We start from the raw sequence: 15634 nt of genomic DNA, 5'->3' as shown, positions 1-15634 counted from the left end.
CCAGTACTGAAATTCTATAGTTCATGTCACGTATACTATAGAATTTCAGTACTGTCAGTGAATTTCAGCTGCGGAACGCAGCTATTATGAGTTGCGCCAAGACTCCATCTAGTGACGATTCTTTGAATATATCACAGATGTCTATATTAAACCCAGATAGCATAAAATCTCCTGAGGATGTCCTGAGGACGAAAAAATGTCCTTAGAACTTCCTCAGGATATACTCTGGATTAGAGATGTCCGATTCTTAATCAATTCGATTCTTTCCCTAACAAATTTAGGGAAAAAGGGTTGTTCGTGCTGCTTGCATGTTTTATACTTTTCGCTTTTAAAAAGAGATGGACGCGTAATCAGACGCTTGGAAGAAACAATCGAGTTGGTTATCTCGTTTTTGCTTCTTCGAAACATTCCAATATACTTTTGTCTAGTTTTAAATACGAAAAGTGCGAAGAGTACAACAACACTAATAAGCCTATTTTTGAGGAAAGAATCGAATCGATTCAGAATCGGGCATCTCTACTCTGGGTTACGTTCAGATTCCCTACCCGGGTGCACTCTAATACTAGAAGTGCTATAGTATATGTAACATATACTATAGTGTTTCTAGTAATAGAGTGCACCCGGGTAGAGAATCTGAACGCACCCCTGGATGTCCCCTGGACATATGTACTGTTAAGGAACTCACAGATGCACAGATGTCTATACTAAACTAGATTGCTAACAGGCTATCTAAAAGCATAGCACGGCTTGCGTCTAATAGAGTTTTCGGTGTATACGAGAAAATGACCGCTACCGTCACATATTTTCACTACGTTTAGTCATAAAATTCTTTTGTTGAAAATGAGCAGAACAAATAACGTCCAATACCATCTATTTTTTTGTTGCGACATTTTTTGATAAGATGCTGGCATTTTTTACTTTACGACAGTAATTTAATGGCCACGTTGACTCACTTGTACGTTGTAAGATACACAAGTGACATGCGTCAAGATCGTTCTACATTAGTTGCAAGCCGATCGCAAGTAGACGCAATTCTTATTGCGCCAGCCAATCAGAAGCATCAATGGTACTATTGACGCTTCTGATTGGTTCTCGCAACGAAAGTTGCAATCGACTGGCAACTAATGTAAAACGACCTTACACTAGAGATGTCCGATTCTGAATCGATTCGATTCTTTCCCAAAAAATAGGCTTATTCATGTTGTTTGCACTTTTCGTATTTAAAACTAGACAGAAGTATATTGGAATATTTCGAAGAAGCAAAAACGAGACAACCAACTCAATTGTTTCTTCCAAGCGTCTGATTAAGCGTCTATCTATTTTTAAAAGCGAAAAGTATGAAACATACATGCAGCACGAACAACCATTTTTCCCTAAATTTGCTAGGGAAAGAATCGAATCGATTAAGAATCGGGTATCTCTACCTTACACACACAGGATCGTCGCCATTTTCTCGCATACAACCGGAAACCTCAGGCGATGCAAATCCGAAGCCTTATGGCTCCTGCACACAGGACGCGGCAATACTTGCCGCGTGGCGGAAGTTCGCGCAACAGCCAATCAATATGGTGCTTTCCGTAATAATCTTCTAGCTCTTACGGAAAAACAACATATTGATTGGTTGTCGCGGCAACTTCCGCCGTGTGCAAGCGTTGCCGCGTCCTGTGCTTTTTGGCTCCTGCACACAGTACGCGGTAACGCTTGCCGCGCGGCGGAAATCCGCGCGACAGCTAATCAATATGTTGTTTTTCCGTAAGAGCTAGCAGGTTATTACGGAAAGCAGCATATTGATTGGCTGTCGCGCGAACTTCCGCCGCGCAGCAAGCATTACCGTGTCCTGTGTGCAGAAGCCATTAGAGCATATATATATATATATGGAGGAGGAATGCTGGCACAAAAGTGTATCCAAGGGTGCGTTCAGATTCCTCATCCGGGTGCACTCTATTACTAAAAACACTATAGTATATGTTACATATACTATAGCACTTTTAGTAATAGAATACACCCGGGTGGGGAATCTGAACGCAGCCCAAGATGTGTGCGAGAGAGAAAGCTATACGTTCCTATTCGTCCTCTGTGCGCATGCGTTGAAGTTGACAGGTTAGGTTAGGATTATAGAGTTGACAGGAGATAAAAGTTATTTATTTTCTTCTCATAGAGCTTTAAGAATTTATTCAGAATTTTGTATTAACTTTCTAGTACTTCAAGAAAATGCAAGAAAACGTAAAAAATGCAGTACTAAAAAGTTAATATAAAATTCTGAAAAAATTCTCCGTGCTCTATGAGAAGAAAATAAATAATTTTGATCTCTTGCTATTTTTCGATAAAGTTGATAGAATTCAAGTAAAAAAATATTGAATCTAATAATTTTGTAGTCCAGCAATAACTGACGCATGTTGGCGCATGCGCACAGAGGAGGAATAGGAATATATACCTTTCTCTTTCGCATAGTTCTTGAATACACTTTTGGTCTACAGGAGGCATATGTAATTCCCCCTCCATATATATATGCTTTAAAATCCTGTGGGCAAGAGTCATTGGGTGCTTTCCAATTGTTTAACACATCCTGACACACACGTACACAAAACCAGTTTATTGGTCACAAAATATCTTGTAAGATAACATGCAACCAATAAACTGGTTTTGTGTAACACAATGTATGCAACTGGAAAGCACCAATTGGCTGCGTTTAGCAGAGAAAGCTGCTTTGCAACTGTTATAAAATTCGTGAATCTGATTGCTGTATGCTCTTAATTTTGGTTGGATCCAAAAGCATACCAATCAGATTTACGAATTTTATAATAGTTGCAAAGCAGCTTCTCTGCTGAACGCAGCCATTATGGTGGAATCCCATGGCATATATTTTCCGCGTACCGCGTAAGCGCGTAACCAATAAATTGCGACGTATAGTATTTCTGTTGGAACTTCTAAAAGAATAGAAATATGTGATTGGTTACGCGGTTACGCGATACGCGAAAATACGTACCATGGGACTCCACCCTTAGCTTTAGCAGAGAGAAACCTGAAAGCGGCCACGCCATATGTTTTGGCCGACATTGATTTTCACACTGTTTGATGCGCCATCTGCACCTATTTTTGAGGCAGAACTACGTTCCCAACGCCCATTTTCAGACGCTGCCGGTAAAGTATCAATTTATTGCGTGTCCATTCTATGCCCATTTTCTGGCGATTCGTGTCCGTGCTAAGCGCATAATTGCATGGTTAAGAACATGGACAGTCCATGTTTTTAATCACGCAATTATGCGCTTAACACGGACACCAATTGCCAGAAAATGGGCATAGAATGGACATACAACAAATCGACACTTTACCGGTAGCGTTTGAAAATGGGCGTAGAGAACGTAGTTCCACCTAAAAAATGGGTGTAGATGGCGCATCGAACAGCGTGAAAATCGGTGTCGGCCAAAACGTATGGCGTGGCCGCTCTCAGGTTTCTCTCTGGTGAAGTATAGAAGTCTGTGATTACATATATGCTGTCAAGGCTCATGACGTACTGTGACGTAAACTAAGGGCTATCGCACACAAATTGACATAACTGCATATGCATAGCATAAGACCGTATGGACCAATGAGCATCGAATATTAAGCATCGAATACCAATATGGCGACTTAATACTCGATGCCATTGGTACATACGGGTGTATATCAGTTGGACACGGGGCAATTGGACACAGCCAATCACAGCACCGTGTGATTAGAGACATTTGTAGGGTCCCTTGGAACAGCGACTTGTGATTGGACTGTGTCCAATTGCCCCGTGTCCAACTGATATACACCCGTATGTACCAATGGCATCGAGTATTAAGTCGCCATATTGGTATTCGATGCTTAATATTCGATGCTCATTGGTCCATACGATCTTATGCTATGCATATGCAATTATGTCAATTGTGTGCGATAGCCCTAATGCATGCGCACGAGGTTCCTTAGGGGTGCGTTCAGATTCCTCATCTAGGTGCACTCTATTACTAGAAACACTATAATATATGTGACATATACTATAGCACTTCTAGTAATAGAATACATCTGGGTGGGGAATCTGAACGCAGCCTAGGATAAAATGTTTCCATCACTGATCAGAAGGGCACCAGATGGCACAGTAGTGCCTCGATAGTTGACATGCGTCCTCTTCGCTTCTTCACTGAATATTACTTCATTGCACTGGGGTTGTACCCCAGTCTGTGTGTGGAGTCGTGTCTCTCGCGTACTTGTCGCGTCAACATATTCAAGATGGCAAGCACGATAAACGAGATCGCGGCTCAGGCAAGCGAGAATCTCACCGAGCATCAGAATGTGACGAACGCGAGGATGCCTTCGACTCCTGAAGGGATGGCTATCGCATACGGTAGTCTTATTATTATGGCCATCCTGCCCATCTTTTTCGGCAGCTATCGCGCCGTCAGACATCACAAGGAGCAGCAGGTTAGTAGCACGCTTCGTCACATATGTTATCGAATACTTGTTGCAAAATCTGCCCGTCGACGATGGCATGTAACTTTTTGGCAACTTTTCCGTAACTGCCAGCTGTTCCCTCAAACGTCAAGCGCGTCCGATTACTTTCCTTAATATTGACGGTCGAATGAATTGTCAATTAAGTGTAACGGCGTGCAGCTGTATAACAACGACATGGCAATTTCCATCGTTCTAAGATGCGTTTCTAAGATTGCACGTTACTCTTGCAGCAGCAGTATAAAGCCAGCGGCGAGCAGCCTGATACAATGTCCCGCAGAGAGGCTGCTATGTTTCCCTTTATCTCCAGTGTTACGTTAGTCAGCATGTATATATTATATAAGGTAATGTAGCCCAAATGTACAATTTCGAACACATGATACTATTCCACATGACTTCTCTCTGCAGGTGTTTGCCAAGGAATATGTAAACTTGATATTGGCTGGATATTTCTTCTGTCTTGGCATTCTAGCTCTGTGCCATCTTACAAGGTAAATTTTACTCGGTTTATTTTTGTGGGTATATTTGAAAGTTGGGACATTTCAGCCCATTAATCTCATCGTTGGTACCTGCCGCAATTCCAAAGACACAGTACCACATCTTGTTCACTAGAGGAAAAGATGACAAGGAAGAGCATATAATTAACTACAAGTTTAATTCGCACGACATTGTTTGTCTTATATGCTGCTCGCTTGTGGGGGCTTGGTACCTCTTGAAGAAGGTGAGCACAGTCAGTCTAGTGTCAGTTGCTGCGCAAACAATCTATACATACGAAATTTATATATATATATATATATATATATCTCTCTCCTCTCTCTGTTCTCAGCATTGGATAGCCAACAACTTGTTTGGTATCGCGTTCGCGATCAACGGAGTCGAACTGTTGCATCTTAATAATGTCGTTACGGGATGCATTTTGTTGTGCGGTCTCCTCTTCTACGACGCTTTCTGGGTGTTTGGTACAGATGTGATGGTGACCGTCGCAAAGTCCTTCGAGGTGCCCATCAAGCTTGTCTTTCCGCAGGATCTCCTGGAGAAGGGCTTGAGCGCCGGCAATTTCGCCATGCTAGGCCTGGGCGACATCGTACTGCCTGGTATCTTTATCGCCCTGCTGTTACGATTCGATAATAGCCTGAGCAGGAAAACAAATGTCTACTTTTATTCGACGTTTTTCGCGTATTTTATGGGATTACTCGCGACCATGATGATAATGCACCTATTTAACCACGCACAACCTGCTCTACTGTATTTAGTCCCGGCGTGCTTGGGCACACCGTTGCTATTGGCGTTAGTAAAGGGAGACCTCAAGGCATTATTTTCGTAAGTATACACGTTTCTTCGCCGAAATCTCTTTCTCATCTACATTCGCACGTCGATGTTTATAGATACGAGGATCATCCGTCGCAGCCAGCAAATACGACGCAACAGTCGGAGCAGACGCAAGTAGACGCAAAAAAGGATAAATAATTATTTCAATTCATCGCATACGTGATGAGAAACTCGACGTTATTATCGTGCTGTAATTATCTGCCGTAATCATCGCGCCTACTGGAAAGAGACGAAAACAGAAATAGTTTATGGTTCACGCTCAAGACGTACAATCATACGTTGTAAAGTACAATAGCGTATAACTGTGTATTTGCTTGCATGCACGTGAACTGCGAAGTAATTCGATGTATACGTCGTGTGTGTGTGTGTGTGTATACATATATGTGTGTGTGTATGCACATACACACTTTCAGCTTCACAGTGTAAAAATCATAGGATCACGTGCGTGATCTCGAACCCGCGGTGAATTTGCATGTTCCGATTGTAAGAAGAGAAAGCCTTTTTTTGGCGAGAGAAAGATTGTGATAATCGAGCGATTCATTTGCATGCAAGATTAATAAAATATTGAAGAAATTTTTATCACTCGTGTGTGTGGCATCGACGGATATGAGACACTGGTGAGGGAAAAGGACACCGTTACCCGTTGTGTGGAACGGTAATACCAAGTTTCATTGTTTCGCATAGCGTAGAGTAGAATATGAATATGAATATACTTCCAATTGTTAATTTATATTTCATATACAATCGTGTATACGACAGACTCTGCTGTCTGTACATCCACTTGAGTTTTGCAGTGCATTACGGTGCGTTTTGTATTCTAAAGAATCAGTTCCAGTTGCATATAAGTTTTTACTGGTATTCCAGAATTTTCGGTGATTTTACCACCATTTGTGAGTGATAATTATAGATTATTAATTTAAAATAGGAGAAGATGGAAAAGCGATTTTCTCTCTCCTCTCTCTCTTTCTCTCTGCACGTGTTAAACGAATTGATATGTGTAGAAGAATTGTACACACACGTTAAAATCGTCATAAGAAACATGTCAAGTGTGTACAACTGTGCTACACGTAAACGCGAATTTTCTTATTTATTTGTGAAAAATGAAATTCAGATGTATATTTATAATTACGGTCAGTATACACAATAAATAGTATCGAAATTTTGATTTGTGAATACAATGTATATATAAGATAAAATTGCAATCTTTTTAAGTTGGCTAGGCGGAATTTGGAAGAAATTGTAACTTCGATAAATAAAAAAAAGTTTAGTACTTACGACTCTCTCTCTCTCTCTCTCTCTCTCGAGTTACAATTGTAGGTCATCCAATCTGATGAGTTTTGCTGTTACGCTTTTTTGTGCAAAAATAGAAACCAACTTTCTATATATATATATATATATATATTTGTTTTTTTAATCTCTCGTTTTACTAATAATATATAAGATATTAAATTGCAGTTATATATATTCTTACATGATCATAATATAATCAAGTGATAAGTTGTAATTGTAAATTGTTTATACATGTTAATGTGTACAGAAAAGTGTAGAAATTACTCTCTTAAAATTTAATGTCTTATTTGGGGGGAATTCAGAAAAGAAAAATTGATCAGTATATTGCTGTTATATTTAGATATTATATTATTATTATTATATTAAAAAAAAAGTTTTTCCTATACGTAAAGAAGAGACAGACACTCTTATGCTTTAGCAACAATTTCGACAGCCAAGTTTTCAGCTGTTATTGGTTGCATATTCTTTATACCATCTTTAGATACTTTTTGAACTTTAAAGTTTGGTAAATTGACGATCAACCGTTTATGAATCTCCTCAACACATTTCTTCAATAACACATAGGCCTCTTCTTCGGTGCAGTCTGCAATTGAGAATTATTTTTAATTAACGTCTCTATACATCCTTGGGAACATAGTTTTGTTTACATTACAGCCTTGGCTCTATTATGTAGAAGAGCATTACCGTATTTATAATATCTATCTAGGACAGACATGGAGAACATTCCACCGTATCCGTGAGTCGCATAAGGCACCTTCACGCAGGATGCCAAGTAATCGATAAAATATAATTCGGGTCCGGCATCGTCGTCGTATCCAGCCAGCAACATATTGACAAAGTACGGAGTTCTACTTCTGAGATAATCGGCCAGATTCCTTCTGGTGAAGCAAGCAGCTGCTTTAGGAGACAGCTCGTAGCCATTCCTCATTTTGTACAGTTGAATGTTTTTTCCAATGTACTCGGAAAATTGTGTCGTATCACCCGACTCCCCAGATATTGCCATAACAAGTTTGTCGGAGATTTTATGAATCTTGTGCTCGTCTGAAAAATTGGAGCATATCATTTATTGTTAGAATAATTCTTACAATTAGAGCAGATAAACTATATAATGTAGTGATATACATGAAGAATATTAAGGAGATTGTTCAATCATATCTAGATACGAATTGCCGACCATCACGTTTGTAATGTATATCAAACATTTTACCATTTTTCATAACAATGATGGATTGTGTGGTTGTCATATCTGCCGCAACCAGCACGAAATCTTTGCACTGAATACCTATCAAGCACTCCATTTAAATTGCTCGTATCCGTCGTCTTGCACGATCTTGCTACAACGTTACAAACGCTGCAAAAATGCCTGTCACGAAAACGACAACTTAACCTCTTGACGCTCTCTCTCTCTCTCTCTCTCTTTCTCCCCCTCTCTCGCTTTCCGTCAATGGGTGCTTTCCAGCTACGTACACCAGGGCCCTCACACATGAAATGATATAACTGCATGTGCATAGCATAAGACTGTATGGGCCAATGAGCATCGACTATTGAGCATCAAGCATCAATATGGCGGCTAAATACTCGATGCTCATTGGTCCAGCAGTCTTATGCTATGCACATGCAGTTATGTCATTTCATGTGTGAGGGCCTTTCAGCGGGAAGTATATACTCTTGCATAAAGGCATAATGCACAACGCATAAAAAATTGACCAATCAGAGTCCTTCATCTTCATCGTGACAATAAAAATGAGGACTCTGATTGGTTCATTTCCTTATGCGTTGTGTATTATGTTTTTATGCGAGATTGTGATTTGTATGTACTTGACCGGAAAAAAACTCCGGTTGGAAAACTATTCTTTTAAATCGTTTGTATTTCGTATGAAGAATTTTGAAGTGCAATTGAAAAGATTTGTGAGTTATTCTATTACTTGTAATTAATTGTTCTTTTTTGGACCATGTATTTAGCCGGAAATAATGACCGGAGGTAAATTAAACAAAGGTTCGGTATGGTATCGTTTGTATTTCGTACACAGAGTTATGAAGTATCATTAAAAAGGTTTGTAAGTCACCCAGATAATTTTAATTAAATATTAAAAAATCATATATTCGGCCGAAATATCGATCTCAAGCGCTACTGTGGAAGTACCGTCAGGCACGTTTGGTGTACTATCTAGTATTTCAATATTCCTGGTTCTTTTTCGGGTAATTATGTACAATAATGGCTCCTGCACACAGAACATGGTAAGGGCTATCGCACACAAATTGACATAACTGCATATGCATAGCATAAGATCGTATGGATCAATGAGCATCGAATATTAAGCATCGAACACCAATATGGCGACTTAATACTCGATGCTCATTGGTACATACGGTCTTATGCTATGCATATGCAGTTATGTCAATGTGTGCGATAGCCCTAATGCTTGCCGCGCGGCGGAAGTCTGCGCGACAGCCAATCAATATGTTGTTTTTCCGTAAGAGCTAGAAGGTTATTACGGAAAGCAACATATTGATTGGCTTTCGCGCGGACTTTCGTCACGCGGTAAGCATTACTGCATCCTATGTGCAGGAGCCAATAGAAGCGTTTACGTTGCTAACTCTGTTTTGCTCTACTGAGTTCCTTCTTTTGCCGTTGTTTGGTTCTGGCGGTGCTACAGATGTTGACAGACGCTAATAGCTCCTGCACACAGGACGCGGTAATGTTTGCCGCGCGGCGGAAGTCCGCGCGACAACCAATCAATATATTGTTTTTTCGTAAGAGCGAAAAGATTATTACGGAAAGCAATATATTGATTGGCTGTCGCGTGAACTTCTGCTGCGCGGCAAGCATTACCGCGTCCTGTGTGCAGGAGTCATTAGAATCGCTGCTAGTGGTCCATGATTATATAGTCAAAGCTCAGTGAGCGGTTGTAGTACTGAATGCCACCCAATGGGCGCATTCAGCGGAAAAAGTGAGTTTTGCTCAGTGAGCAATCAGCGATTATTGGTTTTTACTGTTAGATCCCTAAATCTAAACCAATTACATTGACGAATTATTCAATTGTTGTGCAACTGTTGAGTTCTTTGAACGCACCCAGTAAAGCAACTATGATGTAAGAATATAACGTGGTAACTTTCTGATTGATAGCTATTGCGCATCCACCGGAATGCATCACCTTATATTCTTACACCATGGGAACAACTTTGTCTCTTGTAAAAAAGTAACAATTATATATCAAATCACCAAAATTGCATTTTATTTCGTATCTGTATTTAAAATGATAAATTTAGATACATATACGAGATAAAATGTAACTAGATACACAGATACAGATTTTGAAATAAAAGATATAACTAGATACAGATATAGGCTGCGTTCCGAAATTCACTGCTGAAATTCTATAGTATACGTGACATAAATTATAGATTTTCAGTACTAAAAGTGAATTTCGGAACGCAGCCATAGGCCGCGTTCAGTAGAACAAGTGATCAGTAAGCGCTCAGGGAGCTCTTGTATATGATTTGGCATATTCTTTTAGATCTCCAACTATACTCCAATCAGATGCAAGAGCTCACTGAGCGCTTACTGATCACTTGTTCTACTGAACGCGGCCATAGATACACAAGAAGTATCTAGATACTGCAAAAAGATACAAGTATCTTACATAGATACGTTACAACACTGACTAACAACCGAGACAGCAATGAAAGTGGGACATAAGACATCTTTAAGACGTCTTTAAGTTGTCTTTAAGACAAGTTTATAAAGTATTGTCTTAAAGATGTCTTAAATTTGCTTTAAAGACGTCTTATGACTCGATTTTGGACATTTGTGCCGTCTAGGAAGTTAGACATTTTTATCTTTATGCAGTACACAACTGGACGATAAAAGTAAAATATTTTTTTAATCTAATATTTGTATGTTTCCCTCAATGACAGACAGAATAATCTTTCTATTCTTTAAATAGCACGACTCAACGACGGAGAATAGACGCGCTGTTATTTTTACGTTTCAACTCGAGTGATGATAACCTTTTCATTTCCTGAAAATACGCTCTTTACAATTAAACCGTACATCTTTATGATATGTTAGTCTTTCGAGGATTTTGAGGTATCATTTATTAAAATTGTCGGGAAATTCACGATTCATTTCGCAATTTCAAAATTCATCGCACATTCCAGATCGTATATTTAGATTATTATAACATTTACATTTCCAATACTTGAGACCTCACGGTGATAGGATTGTTAGCTACACGATGGTTTGTGTAAGACGGGAGAATCCGGTTCCGCAGCAGGAGGCAAAGAGATACGTCTGACGAAATCAAATCCCGTATTTTCAAGCAAGGTCGGTTCGCGGAGGCTGCGCGGCCTGGTCCTTTTTCTTTTTCTTGTTCATGACGTTTTAATTGCATATCAAGACGCGTGATCTCGTCTTGCCGAACGGCGGTAGTTGCGCGTATTCGCACGTTGTGTATGTAAATTCGCCACGTGCCGATCCCGCTACATAGCTAAGGTTTTCTGTGTCGAATAGCTGTAGTGGCTACTCTCCTGCTGCTCCTCGCTGGGGCAGGCGGGAACGCCTGTGGAAAATCATTACACGTGGACCCTTCTGATTTCATTCGATGGCGATTAATTAAACAGTACAATGATAATATAGCAAAAATAATTGTAGAAAATTGTCAGAGTTGTAGAAATGATATTTTTTTTCAAGGTCTTGGGTCAGTATCGGAAGCATTTAATGCGGCTGGTTTTCATTCACTTGACATGACTGGTAATTACTCGTGCACGCGCGTACACACAATGGTCCTGTATCTGAAATAAAAATTGGTTTCTATTTATGATTTTTTATCAGTCATTATACGCGCAATTGTTATTCGCGTTATGTTTACGAAAACATTCTCGTTTTAAGAGAAAAGACTGGATTCGAGATTGATCGTTGATGCCTTGCCTCAATACTTTTGTATTGATATGGTAAATGTAATGAAATAGTACATGCAAAATCGCGAATGAATAATTCTGCGGAATAGATTTCCACACAGTACATGTTGTCGCTTGTTCGCAGAGAGCAACATAGCTGTTTCATTGAACTTTGTGGTGCCGTCGATACTCCTGATTTAGTACTTAATGAATCAGTACGCGTGCGACGTATCGCGTGACTCATTCCGCCACGAAAACAGACATTTTCGGAGGGTGATGCTTAGCCTAGAAACTCGGAGCCTAAATGAGGGTAACCCATCGCACGCAAACAGAGCGTGTTACGGCTGACTAGAAGACACGGGCGCGTTTTTGCAACGCTTCCGTAAGCGACGTCGTCGCGCATAATACCGCGAACGCGTTCATTAACATTTGCCAGCAAGTGCCGCTTTCGCGGCGTTGTTCATCGACACGTAATCCGGACATAATCCATCTTAACGGTTGCGGATACAATAATTGGATTAGTGACAGGTTGATGTTACAGATGCTCGGTTATGAGACGCGAGCGAGTGAATATAAGTATAAGTAAGAAAAAGTAAGGATCGTGCGTGCGCGCGATATGCGTCGAAGAATGCACTTCGGTTCTGGCTTGAACCTAGGTCGCGCAATCTCGCACTGCTCCAAGGTCCGCTCGTTGGTGTTCGGAGCGACCGATCGAGCACAGTAATGCGAAACTTCCTGCGCATCCGCGAAGGTCGTTCGCCGATTCCGTTACGTTCGAATCCATCCGCGACTCGTAATACGTTCACTGAACTTGCCGCGAACCATGCCAAGTGCATCCCGATCTGGCAGCGACGACGGCAGGTCGATCCTCGCGCGATTAGAGCGCGATTAGCGAGATCCTCCTAATAAGAAGAGCCGATGCAGCATCCCGCTACTGAAACAGTTATGACGGATTGCCGCACTTTTGCGACGAGCAGGCGCGCTTGAATTACGCGATCTCTAGGCGAAAACACTGGAGCTGAAGCAAAGTGGAGCGAGATCACAATGTCACGAGGAAAAATTCTTGAGAAATTTATTTCGTCGTTTCATAGAGCAATGATTTGTTGTTGTACCGGCTATGCTTTTCTGGATACATACGACACAAAATAAAATGTCTTTTGGATTTAGTTGGAAACGTTTTGACAATTGGCGGGATGAGCGTTCGAGTAAAATGTAAGAAATATTATTATAATAAGCGCGTATGCCGCGCGCCCCATTTATATACATGCCTACATACATACATATATATATGTGTGTATATATATATATATATATATATAGAGACACACACACGCACATTTTGTTGCAGGAAAAAAATTAAAAATAAAACGCGCTATACAAGCAAGACAAAGCAATTTCAAATAATCAAGGCTTGACTATGTATCACAAAGTCGCTAGTGTTACCTCCTCTCGGTCGCAAAGTCCGACTATAAAAAATGCTCCATAAGTAGACCTTTCGAAATCTTTGCCGATCGACTCAGTGCGATTGGATAGTTCCATTGAAAATGGTAGCAAAGATGAGTGGTCATTGGCCGAACGGTTTACCCCCACGTGTGCTCGCAGGCTATATAGAAGACCCGCGTGGAATTTCATCTTCAGAACTGAGAGTCAGTGTCACGGAAGTCCACCTTGGAGGTAAACAAGTGAGTAACACAATTACTTTCGGATTTGCCTCGATATCATTCGGAGAAGATAAATTACGACGTCGATCGTATCATTAAATTTTTATTAATCGAGTGTGTCTCAACAATCGACTATTCTCACTCGTTTATTACAGCTTTTGCATTTCATATACATATAATTACAATTGTGTGCTTTCAAATTTTCCACGATTATTGTTCCCTCGTGATGCTTTTATCATAGTTATTTGCAACTTTTGTTTCCTCATCCATTTAAGCTGTTTAAAACATTGAAAAATAAGTTCCCTTAAAAATGCTTCTCTCACGAAAATATCAAAATTGTCCTCGTTAAACACTTAACATAAGCATTTTATACACCTATTATCGTTAATGTGTTTGCACGAATAATTTTTTTCATTTTGTTTTCGCGCTATTCAAACGTCTCTCGCATGCTTTTCCGCGCGATAAAGTCTGTTACGGGTAGAAGAGATATTTCGCAGATGTACGAGGTACAGTTAGAAACTCGTTCGCTGATTTTTTCGTCGCGATATGTACCGTTTTCCAAAGGCGCGCCTCGCTTCGTCGCCGGTGAGAGGATCCCTCTTTGCTTTCACCGCTGTCCTCTCATCTCAATATTATTTAGTAATTATTTTTTATTTACGATACTATTCCGATGAACCGGTGAGAATTTGGGTTTCTTCTGTTCGCTTCTTCAGAATGTTGTGGAATTTATCGATGTTAGTTCCTTTAGTGTTCCAAGAGGACCCGATAAAGCGTTCGTGTTCAAGATTGTGTCAAACTGTGAACAAGAGAACTGTCGAAGTGGTTTTGATATTGAAATATATTCTACAGAGAGCTCGACCGAACTTGACCGTTTTTTTTTTTAATATTCTTAGTGTAATTTTTCCCGGTCATATCGCGCGCGATGCCTTGGAGGACATCCGAGACGTTAAGGAACGATCGACTCGGCCGCTTTCCTCCGTTGCTTTCTTCTATCGATTCTTTTTTCCGCGGACGACCGAGAACCGGTCCGCCTCACGATCGACAGTAGGTCGTGACCGCCTTTTGGAGTAACGGTATCTGTCGGGTTCAACAAACCAGCACCGTCGAGCCGATCGGGAAGTGGGCTAACGAGCGCGATCGTCGTGCTGCCGTTGAGACGACCTTAACAACCGTGGCACACTTTCAGCAGCACCGTTCTTCTCGGCTCGACGTTACACGCCCGCGACACATACGGATTTCATCCGTTTTTCTTCCGTATCTCATTCTGCGCGATCAAGGTGAAGATCACGGCCCACTTTGCGGATCATCTGTCGTTCGGCTGCCAACAGATTCGATTGGAATGTACCGATCGTTCCGTATCGGCTGCATTCCGTGGCATACTTTCTTCTTTTTCTTCCTCCCCTTCTTCTGAATCATTGTGACTGCGCGTCACATATTTCCTCGCTTGTGTTTCTGAAATCGAGGCGTCGCGCTTCGAACGAATTTCCAGCGTACTTTTACATCTTTTCTATAAAGGCGATAAATGATCAACAATAGCGACACGAATACTTTTATTTTTTATTGCAGAATGTGGTACATCCAGTACGTGTCGTTGTGTTTGATCGCACTTGTCTTGGGACAAGCAGCGGCATTACCGCAGCATCCCCAGTACACTCAGCAGTTTCCGCAACAGTATCAGCAACAGGTGAGGGAGGAAAGAAAGTTTGCCGAGAAGCCGAACGCGATGAAGAAGGTGGCGATCGACGACCTCGAAGACATCAGCACTAATTCGATTCAGGTGATTCACAAGACTAGTGTACTTGTTGAAATCGATAATTATTGAGATTGCCAATTTACAATATCAGCAAATCACAAGATACGCAGGATTCCACAACGTTACCACGTTACTCGTATTTATAATTATAGCGATTATCAACGAAGTAAGAGAGAGAGAGAGAGAGAGAGAGAGAGAGAGAGAGAGAGAGAGAGAGAGAGAGAGAGAGAGA

The 15634-nt window shown here is 40.7% G+C and overlaps 3 protein-coding genes across 6 annotated transcripts in view; 2 read left to right on the top strand and 1 right to left on the bottom strand.

Moving 5' to 3' along the window:
• Positions 1 to 4172: 4172 nt before the first annotated feature.
• LOC116853321 (minor histocompatibility antigen H13) lies at positions 4173 to 6964 on the top strand. 2 transcript variants are annotated; one of them, XM_032834384.1, is made up of 6 exons: positions 4173 to 4443; positions 4707 to 4814; positions 4879 to 4961; positions 5017 to 5191; positions 5297 to 5790; positions 5856 to 6006. In XM_032834384.1, the coding sequence occupies exons 1-6, from the start codon at positions 4252 to 4254 to the stop codon at positions 5935 to 5937; spliced, it is 1134 nt and encodes a 377-aa protein (XP_032690275.1). In that variant the 5' UTR covers positions 4173 to 4251; the 3' UTR covers positions 5938 to 6006. The 2 variants fall into 2 exon arrangements, with proteins under 2 accessions (XP_032690275.1, XP_032690269.1); XM_032834378.1 differs by having other exon boundaries at positions 4176 to 4443; positions 4704 to 4814; positions 5856 to 6964.
• Positions 6965 to 7401: 437 nt separating this feature from the next.
• Positions 7402 to 8500, bottom strand: LOC116853336 (proteasome subunit beta type-2-like). The gene is made up of 3 exons (XM_032834392.1): positions 8297 to 8500; positions 7774 to 8130; positions 7402 to 7672 (listed from the first exon to the last, which is right to left on the bottom strand). The coding sequence occupies exons 1-3, from the start codon at positions 8385 to 8387 to the stop codon at positions 7497 to 7499; spliced, it is 624 nt and encodes a 207-aa protein (XP_032690283.1). The 5' UTR covers positions 8388 to 8500; the 3' UTR covers positions 7402 to 7496.
• A 5048-nt stretch (positions 8501 to 13548) lies between these two features.
• The window catches only part of LOC116853837, a 7110-nt gene continuing 5024 nt past the window's right edge, over positions 13549 to 15634 (top strand). The window contains exons 1-2 of one of the 3 annotated variants that reach the window (XM_032835098.1): positions 13549 to 13670; positions 15216 to 15426. In XM_032835098.1, coding sequence (XP_032690989.1) covers positions 15217 to 15426 — 210 coding nt within the window. In that variant the 5' untranslated portion in view covers positions 13549 to 13670; position 15216. The remainder of the gene's footprint in view (positions 13671 to 15215; positions 15427 to 15634) is intronic. The other 2 variants (XM_032835099.1, XM_032835100.1) reach the window with 2 other exon arrangements.

Source organism: Odontomachus brunneus, unplaced genomic scaffold, assembly GCF_010583005.1.
Source record: "Odontomachus brunneus isolate Ranch 3 - 2012 unplaced genomic scaffold, Obru_v1 Obru_scaffold_006, whole genome shotgun sequence".
NCBI lineage: Eukaryota > Metazoa > Arthropoda > Insecta > Hymenoptera > Formicidae > Odontomachus > Odontomachus brunneus.
Note: the sequence above shows the minus strand (reverse complement) of the source record. Positions and strands in the feature narration are given on the sequence as shown.